This window comes from Festucalex cinctus, chromosome 1 (assembly GCF_051991245.1).
Source record: "Festucalex cinctus isolate MCC-2025b chromosome 1, RoL_Fcin_1.0, whole genome shotgun sequence".
Classification (NCBI taxonomy): domain Eukaryota; kingdom Metazoa; phylum Chordata; class Actinopteri; order Syngnathiformes; family Syngnathidae; genus Festucalex; species Festucalex cinctus.
In genome coordinates, this window is record NC_135411.1 from 66,073,209 (window position 1) to 66,086,266 (window position 13,058).

At 38.1% G+C, this 13,058-nt stretch overlaps 2 protein-coding genes across 3 annotated transcripts in view; one reads left to right on the plus strand and one right to left on the minus strand.

The window, feature by feature from the left end:
• Positions 1–485: 485 nt before the first annotated feature.
• LOC144005507 (UAP56-interacting factor-like) lies at positions 486–5,277 on the plus strand. The gene is made up of 9 exons (XM_077503757.1): positions 486–864; positions 1,157–1,291; positions 1,375–1,508; positions 2,211–2,362; positions 2,476–2,542; positions 2,632–2,687; positions 3,653–3,727; positions 3,809–3,935; positions 4,026–5,277. Exons 1-9 carry the CDS (start codon positions 807–809, stop codon positions 4,116–4,118), a joined length of 897 nt encoding a protein of 298 aa, XP_077359883.1. The 5' UTR covers positions 486–806; the 3' UTR covers positions 4,119–5,277.
• Positions 5,278–10,572: 5,295 nt separating this feature from the next.
• LOC144005530 (TSC22 domain family protein 2-like) overlaps positions 10,573–13,058 on the minus strand; it is a 123,898-nt gene continuing 121,412 nt past the window's right edge. For both annotated transcript variants that reach the window (XM_077503774.1, XM_077503785.1), the window contains one exon: positions 10,573–13,058. This exon is cut by the window's right edge and continues 1,709 nt beyond it. The gene's annotated coding sequence lies outside the window, so the exon portion shown is untranslated.

Genomic DNA, 13,058 nt, shown 5'->3' on the forward strand with positions numbered 1-13,058 from the left:
TAGTTAGTTAGTTAGTTAGCGCTATCAAAATTGGTCTTGAATATGCTTGAAAATCTGGGGCTGGGCAATTTGGCAATAAATAAATAAATAAATAAATAAATAAATAAATAAATACATAAATACATAAATACATAAATACATAAATAAATAAATAAATAAAAAATCACGGTCAAGTTCAATTTATTTTTGTTAATTATTTTCTCCTACCAAATGCTGTATTAACTGTGCCAAAGCTAAATGAACAGTTTTTTCTTGTTTAGCTTATTTTAAATGTGTAATAATTATGCCTCAATGCTTTTTGTTTTGAGTTGTACTGTACTTTATTGGTTGAACTATAGTTTTTATGTTTCCCATCTATCTATCTATCTATCTATCTATCTATCTATCTATCTATCTATCTATCTATCTATCTATCAATTCCTGTTTTTTTTTTGTTTTTATTTTTTATTTTTAAGAATGTCTGTCTGTCTGTCTGTCTGTCTGTCTGTCTAGCCAGCCTTGATGATGGGTAGATATGATGAGCTGAATGGGACACGGCCAACCACACGCCTCAGATCAGTGACACGCCCACATCCACGTCCGGGTTGCAACGTGAACTACATCGCCCACAATGCAACAATCACAGTCGCTCATGCTCAGTACAGTTTACGTCCGAGGGGGTGGTGAGGGTCCAGGACAACAATTTAGCTTGTAAGGGGTAGCAGATTCAAGCGTCACGTGTTTTTTTGTTTTTGTTTGTTTGTTTCGTGCGTGTGTGTTTTTTCTCCTTTTTTTTGGTGAGGTGTTTATCCGTATTGTCCATCGGGATGACAAAACGTAAATTTAAAAAGCCGCTGGTTCGCGATAAGGTGGACATGTCACTAGGTAAGGTCCTCAGCATGGACGCTTTCCCTAAAAATGGATTCCTGGCTGTTGCTGTCAGCTTGGTTCTGTTCAGTTACATTCATTATGTATACCGTTTGGCTCCAATGTGTACTATTCAGTTTAATTCTCCATTAGCCAGGTTAGTTACACACACACACGCATCCAATAATATTAGAGTGGCAGAAAACAAAAAAAGTGCTAACACTTTGTTGTTAATTGGGTCCACTTCTCTGACTTTCTGTGACTCTTCCAGTCTCTGTTGCCATTGTTCTTCTGTTTTGATTTTTGGCAGAGGACATCATTCGGTTGAATAAAAAAGAGCAAAACACTAAAAAGAAACAGCCCAACAAGAATCAGCAAACACTCCGCCGGCGAAAGACTCCTCTACCACAAAGAAACATGAAATCTTGGTCCAGAAACACCCACAGTATGTCGGTATTCTTCTTCATGTTGCCATGTTTGAAGTCATGCCCTGTCGACATATTATCCGTGCCTATTAACATGTTCCAGGCGGCGTGTTGCGAGGAGGAGGAACAGCAACTAAATTAAGAACTAGGGTCATGCTGAGTGTACGGCGAGGTCAGGGGGTCATCACCGGTCTGGCAGCCCGGAGGAACGCCACCCTCCTCAAGAGACCCTCTCAGGTGACTTAACAGGACATAACTGTATTCATATAGTTTCGTATTAACTTGTATTTGTGGACCGCAAAGGTTGGTTGATTGATTATTCACTTTGAATAACCTGACAAAGACAGCCTGCTTTTTGGTATTTTTGTCATGTGACATTTCAATTTTGATGTAATTTTCTTTGCTTAGTGTTGCGAGTCAAAATGTACACAATACTTACTGACTTATGGAAATGTTATTTACAAAGTTTTCATTCATATGATTTAAAATTAGTGATGCACGATAATATCGGTGGCCGATAATTAGCGGCACTTATCGACCATTTTGACGTCAAACAGATAAAACAGATAATAGAGAAATCTGCCGATAATTATCGGCAATTTGATTTCATACAGATAAACCAAATAATAAAGAAATCCATCAATAATTATAGACATGCCACGTTGGTCCATCTGTTGTGTTTGTGCCTCATATCAATCAAATTCAGCTTCATGGTGCTTTACATACAATGAAACATTGTGCAAAGTTTATACAATGTATTTGTTAGAATTATAGTAGCACTTGAAAGCATATTTGTATTCAAATTAATTTTGCAAACAATTATCGGCTTACTTATCGGTTATCGACATCGGCACCTCTAAATTATTGGTTTATTGGTATCGGTTGAAAATAGCATTATCGTGCATCCCTATTTAAAATGTATGTTTTGTTTGTTTTTAGCGAACAAAGCAAAAGCCCAAACCTTTTCATCAATACACTGGTGAGCGTGTTGAAGGAAAGGTTGGGGCTTCTGCTTTGGACCGAAACGCTGACGTCATCAAGACGGACCCCAGTGGAATGCCAGTCAACAGACCATTTCAGCTGCGACGACGGTGAGAAACCCTTTACTACTCATTCACAAAAGTTGATTACAAAGCAACTAGACTTCTTCTTGGTTGTTGTACGAAATTAGATTTTTTTTAATTTTCTGTTTTCCTTTATGAAGACATCTCCCATATGTGCATCAGACGGACGCACGCCAGGCCACGTTTCTTCATCACAGAGGACTCAAGGTGATGGGATGCGTGTGTCTGAAGATGAATCTAAGCATGTTGAGTCCCTTCCACAGTTTTGTTACTTCTTGTTTTTTGCTCCATGTCAGGTGCAAACTCTGGTGCAGAAGACAAAACCTCACACTCTTCCCGTCAGAACTCGGCCGTGAGTTGTTCGATATCATTGCTGTCAGGTGGAATCCTCGAGTAGATATTACACTTTGTATTGCCATCATATAATGTTTTGCAATCAACATCATGTTGAAGATGTCTAAATAAACACACACCCACCCACGCACAGACTCCAAATTTCAAGTGACACAATGCTGCGCGACTCCCGCGACGTAAGGAAGAGGCGGAGTTTTACGACACTTCTCAGACAACTTTTGTGCTGTACTGAAAAAATATCCACGATGTCATCAATGAATCCACTTAGACTCAACTGTCATCACATTTGTTTTCTTCCTGATGTTTTAATGATGATGATGATGATGACAGAGGTTAGAAAATATTAAGAGTTACATGAAAGGCCCTGTCTGCCGTTTTTGCTTAGGAAAAGGCAGTTTTTAAATACAGGATTTAAACAGACAAACTTCTTCTCAATTTACAGCTCTGGGCTTCTCTTAATGTCTGGTGGTGATTTTGTCCTAAACCCCCATCCCCCCCAGCCTGTATGTTACCATTTTGTGTTTGTTTTTTAAACAGTGGGGCGTTTCTGTGGAAAGACAGTGTTTACACCCCTCCAGCCAATCGCAGAGTGGGGTTTGGCGTGTCGCAAACGGGGATGGGCGGATTTGTCGGCTGCGTGACGTCACTCCCGTGGCAACTTGACAGCACGCACGGATTATTATTATTTTTTTCACTCACTCACTTACAGAAGCTTACATGTGTGAATGAGTGAGTGAAAAAACAAAACAAATCCGTGTTACAAAACAAACACAAAATGGCAAAATACAGGCTGGGGGGGTTGAACAAATCATTAAGAGAAGCCCAGAGCTGTAAATTGAGAAGTAGTTTGTTTTTTTAAATCCTGTATTTAAAAAGTGCCTTTTCCTGAGTGAAAACAACAGACCAGGCCTTTAAGCTTTTAACAGAGGTCATGTATGTCTTATGTTTTTGTTGATCCACTAGGTGGCGTGCGTCAACAAGTAGCACTGGCATCTTGACTGTATCGATAGACAACCCCACAGCCATGACTCAGCCTGAGTAAGTCTCACTCACTCAGCACAAACAATTCTGACATGCAAGGAGGAATTTGACTTGTTGGACCTGCTTTCTGATCCGTAGGCCCCCTTCTGCTTGGACTCTGCACCCCACGACTGCCCCCTTGGCCGCAAGTGATGCGGAAACGGCAGAGAAGAAAATACCAAAAGGAGTGCCTCTCCAATTTGACATCAACAGTGTTGGCAAAGCAGTAAGTTCTAAAGTGTAGGAAACCGCATACAAGTGGTCATTGGGCTAATAGGTCACACTTTTTTTTATGTTTTATTTCTCCTACCAAAAGCCAACATCAATGACCTTGAATGAGAGATTCCGCATCTTAAAAGAACGACGTGCACGAATAAGTAAAGGCAGCAGATTTGTGGTGGTGGACTAGACTTGAGGAAGAACTGCAAAAACGAGAGCCCACTGAAGCCCACCTGTCCGTGTGCATTTACAACCAGTAACTTAGACATGAATGGACTAACAATGTCGCTAACTCGGGTCACTGGCAACCGTCTTACGTTACTGCTACATGTACATTTCATCGCTGAGAATATGATTATTCATTTTCTTTTAAGGTACTGTATGTCTCAGAGCACCACTCAAAGATTCATATGCATCATGTTGTCAGAAACATCAACAATGAAATGAAAGCAGAGCCCATCTGGAATAAAAAAATGGCTGTGAAATGTAAACCTAACATCTCAATTTAAAATACTGAGATAATATATACTGTGAATGGTCGATAGCCAGATTGATAACTGTGATTCACTCAAGGGAGTTCTTCGCATTATCAATGTGGGACTGCTCTATGGTGATTTGTTCGGGAAAGGTGGGACATTCTGTACAATACTTCGAGCTGATTGGACGATGCGGTATCTTGTGCGTGTTTGTTTTGAACAATCACGGCAACTGATGAAAATGTCGTCTTTGTTCTTTTCATAGGAAAAAAAAAGCATGAACATCTTTACCACATAAAAATGCACGAAGCAGCGTCCATTAGTCCATGTTAGGTTTGTTTGTTTGTTTGTTTGCCCCGGCGTCGGCACTACCTTGTTTCGTCACAGCTGCAGGTCCTGCCTTATATTAAACACCACCTGATTGGTCCGACCTAAAAAAGGTTGGTTGCGAACGTATCAGCGGGAGCAGTACAAGATGGATTCCCGTACCATTTGTGAACAAATACCGCAAGACTTCAGCTTGCTGGCAAGGTTATGAAAAGAGTGAAGTTAGTTTTGTTTGTCTGTTGTTGTTTTTTTAAAGGCTCTCATTCAGAAGGCATCCTGGCATGAAAAACAATGTAGTGAGTACCAGTGGTGATGTAAAATGGCTGCCGTCTGGCTTCAGCCGCGAGGGGCCTATTGATAGTCCATTCATTAAGTCCATGGTGTCATCAGAGAACAAAATGCAATAATGTAGCTACTACCCTGAGACTTTTTATACTGTTGTACACTCCGCTGTTGATGTTTGTTTAAGAACCACTGTGTATTTTTTTTAAGAGTGTTGTTTGGTTTTTTAATGTTTATTTTTCAATTAAAGAACATTCCTCGCTGCATTGTCATTTGACTTAATTTTATTTATAGCACATCCTTAAAAACAATAGCAGCCAACACAAGGTGATATAAAGACAAAATGTAAAATATAAAAGATAAATTGGACTCTTTCTCAGAAATTTCATTTAAAAAAAGAAAAAAAAGTTAAACACTCCTAAGCACCTCTGCTGTGTCTTTATGCCAAACAGCCCGTTTGTTACCAAGCTAATGCTAAAAATAAAACTCTGCAAATGTTACATTTAGCATTAGCTTGGTGAGTGCCTCACATTTGAGAGGTTGTGTGTTCAGGCCCTTCAGTTTGGCGTTTGTATGTCTTGTTGCAGTTTTAATTGAAATACATTATAATTCACCCTATTTTTAACCATCTGCAAATGACCTGGCCCAACTGCCCATGTTAAATTTCAATGTGGTTGTTGAGCACAAATGTTTTTCAATGAGATAGCTTTTTTTTTTTTTTTTTTAAAGAGCTCAGAATTGTTCATTCGGTAGTCTTACCGATTCAACGTCTTATCATCATTGCTCTTTTTTTTTTTTTTTTTTTTTTTTTTTGTGTGTGTATGTGTGTGCGTTTGCGCGCGTGCGTGCGCGTGCAAATACGTATAAATTTATACTCATTAATTCACCTAAAACCTTATAAATATCCCATTACCCTTCGCCTTAACCAGGTACTTCAGAATCTTGCCAGAGTTGTGAGGTTCAAATGGTCAGGAGACCAGAGAAAAGGTCAGAAAAAATAAAGAGAAAAGAAAGATAAATCAAAGTGAAATCTAGCACCGACCAAACACTTCCTGCCTTCCCCATGGTAACAAAATCAAAGTCTTACGCCAACCCCGGAAGCCTCTAAATTCCAGCAAATTAGCGAGATCTCAAGAGACCAGAGGAAAAACTAAAGAGAGGAAGGAGGGAAGGATCGATGAGGCAGAGTGAGATCCATAGAAGCCATCAAAGTGAAATCCAGCACCAACCAAACCCCTCCTGCGTGGTTACAAAACCAGAGTCTTATGCCAAACCCAGAAACCTCAAACTTCCAATAAATTGAGATCACAAGTGACCAGAGGAAAAACTAAAGAGAGGAAGGAGGGAAGGATAGATAAAGCAAAGTGAGATCCACAGACACCAGCACCCACTGATTCAAGGGGCTGTGGGAGGGAGAGGTAACTTCTCTTTGAGTTTCAGTAGATGCTGGTGCGATGGATCTGGCATGCATAAGGACCACCACCAAAGAAAGAAGCCGTCAACCGCGGTCCAGCACCCCCGCCCGCCCGCCACCCCGAACCCGGACGAGAGGCAGACGGCCGGACCGAGACGGCCGGACCGAGATTTACGTCCCGGCGGAGGCCGCCTTTGCCCTCCCGCCGGGCCGACGCTCAGGGGAGATATGTCGGGGAGGGGGGGGGGTCTCCGACTGTCCTCTCCAAGAGTGATCGTATATTATGCATCCCGGGTGTCGGAAGGAGAATCTTCGCCTGTATTCGCTTTAAAGGAGAAATTCAACAACTCAGAATCTAGAAGAAAAAAGTAACAGAGTGCCGGGCCGAGATTCAAGCTGTAGACAAAAAGATTTATTTGACACAGACATACAAACAAGACATATATTCTGGCCAGCAGGGATCAGAAATCCGTCAAACAACTTGTTACGCCCAAGGAAACTTTTTCCTTGGGCGTAACATCTTAAGGTAGCTAACGGTATTGGGCCATTACAAAATTTGTCCACTCCTACATATTCGCCTAATTATTCATATGAATGTCTTTGGCCACTAGAGTGCACTGCAAGATAGGAGTTTAACTTGGTGCAGTACTATTTTGTGACCATTGGGGGCACTGTTACTCTATGTAAACTTAGGCTCGCAACCTTTGGCCTAATTTAAAGCTGACCTCTGTATGAACTTCATGGTTACGTACCTTCCTGCTCATAAATCTTGCAGACAAGACATTTTTATGGCCTGCACCTGGTCTTGGCTCACTCACTCACGTGTAGCACGTGTAGCTCACGTGTTCGGAAAACCCCTACATATGTCTGCTGGGTCAGAAGAAAGGAAAATGTGTCAGAGCAGGTTTGGGTCAAACCAGGTGGCCTTTTACAGGGATGGGGCATGAATCTACATAGATAACTAAAATTATATACGTCATTAGCATGCAGTAACACCAAGTGTTGATGCTTAGTGCCCACTAGAAATAAATCTTAAGGAGTTAGTGAGTATAGTGTCGTATAGTGTGGTATGCTCGAGCCCACTAGCAGCAACTAGGTTCCTGACTATATAAAAATAAAAACCATCAGATACAAAATACCAAATACAGAAGCAGCGAAAACAGAAGTTGTAACGATGTGGTGGCTCTCGTTAACAGGCAGAATCTAGGCAGGATTAAGTTGCCAAATTAAGATTAAAATATTCTATGTATATAGACCATATTTGTTTAAATCTTGATACTTGATTTTTATTTAAGGCAGAGATTTTTTCCATTGAGATATAATTTATTAGTAAGTTTAACCAGTGGTCGATATTTAGAGATTGTTTATTTTTCCAATTGACAAGGATTATTTTTTTAGCAATAGTAAGGGCTATAAATATAGATTGAGATTGTTTACATGGTAGCTCAGTTATTGTTAAGTCACCTAGTAAACACAATCTTGGAGATAAAGGAAGCCTACAGTTTAATATATCAGCGAGCTTTTCCAAGATTTTAGTCCAGAAATGCAGCACTGGAGTACATGACCATAAAGCATGAAGATAAGTATCGGCAGTGTTTTGTGAGCACTGGAGACAAATGTCGGAGTCAGGGAGTCCCATTTTTTTCATCATATATTGTGTAATATATGTTCTATGAAGTATCTTATATTGGATAAGTTGAAAATTTGTCTGTTTGGTCATTTTAAATACATTTTCACAGATTTGGGTCCAAAAGTCTGGTTCCGGAACTATAGACAAGTCTTTTTCCCATTTTAAAGTCGGTAAATAAGTTTTATTTGTGTATAAAAATAACTTATATATTTTTGATATTTTCTTTATTGTTGTTGGAGAAAGCTTTATAATATCTTTAGCTAAGACAGGCAGTTGGAGCGTATCTTGAAGTGTTGGGATTTGTTTCTTAACCATATTTTTAACTTGCAGATAATGTAAGAAATTTCCGTTTTTTATTTCATGTTTTTGGACCAAGTTTGTATACGATATAAACTTATTATCTGAGAAAAGATGATGAAGGTGTGTAATTCCTTTCTGCTCCCATAAGCTTAAATGGAACAAGTGATTATTAAGTTGAAAGTCGGGCTTATGCCAAATGGGAGAGAGCCCACAGGGCGCCAATTGGGAGTTTGTAATTTCTAATGCCTTCCACCAGGCAGTCAGGGTGGCGGCTATCATTGGGTTTTTAAAACAATTATGTCGTTTTATTGATTTTGTAATAAAGAGTAAATCTAACAGTCTAAGATTATTACAATCCTTCTGCTCCAATTCCAACCAACAGTTAGTCTCTCTGTTGGGTTGTGTCCATAGCACAAGATATTGTAGTCGATTAGCTATATAATAGTACATAAAGTTTGGTGCCTCTCAACCTCCTTTAGATTTACTTTCCTGAAGAGTAGATATACTAATTTTGGCTTTTTTTTTATTCCAATAGGATTTTATGACAGCAGAGTCCAGCGATTGGAACCAGTTAGACGTAGGTTTAAATGGAATCATTGAAAATAAATAATTAATCTTTGGTAAAACTTTCATTTTTATAGTAGCTATCCGTCCTATTAAAGAGATCGGAAGATTATTCCAGCGCTCCAGGTCACTACGGATGCTATCCAATAATGATAAAAAATTTAAAGAAGTTAATTCAGTTAACTTAGGTGAAATTTTAACACCTAAGTATTTTAAATTACCTGTAGGAAAGGAGTAGTGTGGATCCTGACTTGTAGGGTTCCATGAATTTTCTGTAATAGGTAATAATATTGATTTTGTCCAGTTAATAGAGTAATCTGATAAGTGAGAGAATTTAGTTATTAAGTTAAATGCTTCCCCTAACGAGATAGCAGGTTCTTCTAAATAGAGTAATATATCATCGGCATATAGATTAATTTTATGTTCTATTGTCCCGGAGTGGATTCCTTGGATCCGTCTATCCTGACGTATAGCTAATGCAAGCGGCTCAATAAATATAGCAAATAATAAAGGAGACATTGGGCACCCTTGTCTTGTTCCCCTTTGTAGAGTAAAACTCTGTGATGTAATCCCATTACTAGTAACTGTAGCTTTAGGAGAATCATATAATATTGAGACCCATTGAATGAATGACTCCCCGAAGCCGAATTTATTTAAGACAGCAAAGAGGAAGGACCAGTTAACTTTATCGAAGGCTTTTTCTGCATCCAGCGAAATAACAACTGCCTTTTTATCATACCGCTGTGACATACTAATATTATTAGTAGAATGACGACCTTTAATAAAACCTGTTTGATCGCTATGAATAATTGTCGAGATTACTGTCTCTAGTCGAGATGCCAAGGCCTTAGCGATAATTTTAATATCGGTATTAATTAGTGATATCGGTCGGTAACTTGACGGGAGGGTGGGGTCTTTTTCTGGCTTTAATAAAAGTTTAATTGCTGCTATATTCATATCTTGACGTATATCACCCTTACTTTTAATTTCAGTTACTACTCTTAGAAATAATGGAGCAAACATTAACCAGAAATGTTTAAAAAATATAGCCGGATAGCCGTCTGGACCAGGTGCTCTGCCATTAGGCATACTGTCTAAAGCACGATACAACTCATCTATAGTAAGCGGGGCATCTAGAATATCTTTATGTTCAGTAGATAACTGAGGTATATTTAAGCTATTTAGGAATACCTCAATATGTTCAGGGTTAGGTCTATTAATTCCTGAGTATAGATTTCGATAATAGTTATAAAAAATATAGTTAATTTCTTCTGGTGATTGTGTGCATTCACCATTTATATCTTTAATAGCTGTTATAAGAGATTTTTCCCGATTCCGTTGAAGTTGATTTGCCAGAAATTTACCTGATTTATTATGTTCAAAATTATTATATCTCAACTGTTGTATTATAAACTCTGTCTTTTTAGATAACATGTTATCTAAGTGTATTTTTATATTCTGTAGTTCCGTCCATATTTGATTATTTGGGTGTAATGCATATTCACCCGTTAGTTGTTTAATTTTATCTTCCAGGTATTTTTCTAATTTTTGATCCTGTTTCTTTTTATAAGTTGAATATGATGTATTTTTCCCTCTAATTACCGCTTTCCCTGCTTCAATGAGGTTTACTAACGACAAAGGCACACTCGTCTGAAATTTGAATATTGCTTTTATTTAAATACAATAAAATTTGCAATGTAACAAAACTATTGGCATATGAAATTCAAACACCATTTTAATGAACAAAACATGGCTCACTTCATTTTGTGTGACTAGTGTCTGTAAACACTAGCTTTTATTGTTTTCACTGCTGGCGCCAACTCTGCTGCGACTGAACCCATTTCGCCCGCTTAAATCCCACGTACACTGTTCACAGACTGTCTTACAATAAGAGTGCTGGATAAAAATGAGGTAAGAAAGTGGTTTGAAGGTTACAGAACATGCTGAATGGCATCAAAATATTTTGTGATGGAGTCACAAGAAGATGGAAAAAATAAAAAATAAAATAAAATAAAATACACCACTAAGGAAAGGTTAGGGATAGCGGGGTTTAGGATGACATTTCTGGATGAACTTTTGAATGCACTCACTCCACTACAATGCCTTTTGTGCTTTGTGCAAAAGTCTCCTCTATGAATTCGGTGTTTTCAGCATTGGTGGTAGTATCAGGCTTTACAAATGCATGATTCATCAAGAGCAATCTTGTTTTGAGAAACTTGCCCAGTGTTAGAAATCTGGCAGTGGCCACTTAGCCTTCAGAAGCGTCACGGAAAAGGCAATTTGTTTTCATCCTGAAATTTCACCTAAAATCCCTTTATTTTTCTAAGCAGTGTACATGTGTGCCTTAAAAAAAAAAAAAAAAAAAAGTAATCAATTGACCCAGCTTTGCATCTTTGGTTACAACGTAGGTTGAATGACTTCACAGCTTTCCATCCACTCCCCGCACCCAGCGCGAAGGTGGGGAGGTGTGGTAATACCAATTCACTGCCAACAACTTCGGCATCAGATGCACCAGTTCGGATTTGATATCAGCAGGTGAGCAGTCACCTATCAAGGCTTTTTTTTTTTTTTTTTTTAAAGATTCAATAACATACATTCATACTGAGTCTTGTTAACTTGAAATTGGCAAGGGAAGCATGAAATTTGAGTTAGTGTTGAACGCTTGTCAGAATTCAATGTTGCTCTTCGTTTTTCACTACCACATGTAAGAACAGGGGGTTCTCAAACTTTCTGGGGCCAGTGCAGACATTTTTCCAAGGGTCCCCTCATAATCATATATAGCAAACCATGTGTACCCCGAAATCAGTGATTCCCAACCAGTGTGCTGTAAGACGTCACAAGGCCAAGGAAAAATTATTTAATTTGACTAAATTGGTACAAAAATCATTGATTTTCGATAATCTTTTTTATATGCCAGCGACATATGCAGACATGCAGAGCAAGTGAAAGCTCATCCGCAAAATGACAAACGATACACAAACCATATATCCACTTCTTGTAGTGTGCTGTAAGATTATTTTTTTTCCACCCTGAATGTAAATTATATTCCTTGGCCCAATCAAGGTTGGGAAAACCTGACCAAAATGTGAACGGGTTTTAAAAATTCAGCACAAATTTGTATTTCTCGCAGGTGAAAAAGAATAAGTTATGAGAACAAATTAATACTTGAGGTTAAGTTAATAAAGTTGTATTAAAAAAAAATGCAATTGTTACAAGAACAATGATTTATTTTGTTCTTGGTAAAGTGTAAACTTACAAGGATAAAGTGGCATTTTTCTAAAATATTCATAACATTATGACATTAAATAAAAATTCAACAAGAGAATAAAGTCAGTATTTCAACAACAGAATTTTAAAAATACAACTTTGTTCACCGAGCACTGCATCTTTAATTTTGGAAAGGTTTCCTTGATTCTTTGAAATACTTATGACATCCAGTGGTACCTTGACTTATGAGTTGAATTCATTCGGTGACAGAGCTCAAATTACTTATATCTCAAATTGTGAGAGACGCAGACGCTGAGCAGATGTGGCGTTTGCTGTCGACATCTAGTGGCTGTGTATCTTAACAAGTCAATTTCCGCTTCCAATACCAAGCAAAAGTTTTTTTTAAATTGAGGAAGTAATCTAGCAAATTTATATAGCATATTTTGTAAACACTACAATAAATTTTAAATGGCTCTTAACTCAATTTCGTCCACTTGTAAGTCAAGCTACCAACATACTCTTAAACAATATTCTTGAACCAAATAGGACTTGAAAAGTGTAATACAGCTTTTGTTCTTTTTTTTTTTTATTTATCAGATGCATCTCAATCATATCTGCACTTCTAATTGGCCCAAAGTGAAGGGAGAGAGGGGTAATTGGTTTCCCTTTGTTTAATTGGCCTTCGTTGCCCATAATGTTAGCCTAATAGCATAATTGCTTAAGTCATTTTAAACTTACTTGAAAAATTACTATTCTTCTTTCTTGGAATTTGTGTTTTCTCGTTTTGCATAAATGAAGAAAAAAAAAAACTTAGTCAAAGTTTGTATTAGGATTTGCACGTTCCAAAAAAAGAAAATAATAATATGCACGTTTTATTTTGCAGAGCCAGACACCCGTTTGAGAACCCCTGATGTAAAGCATTGCCCCCCC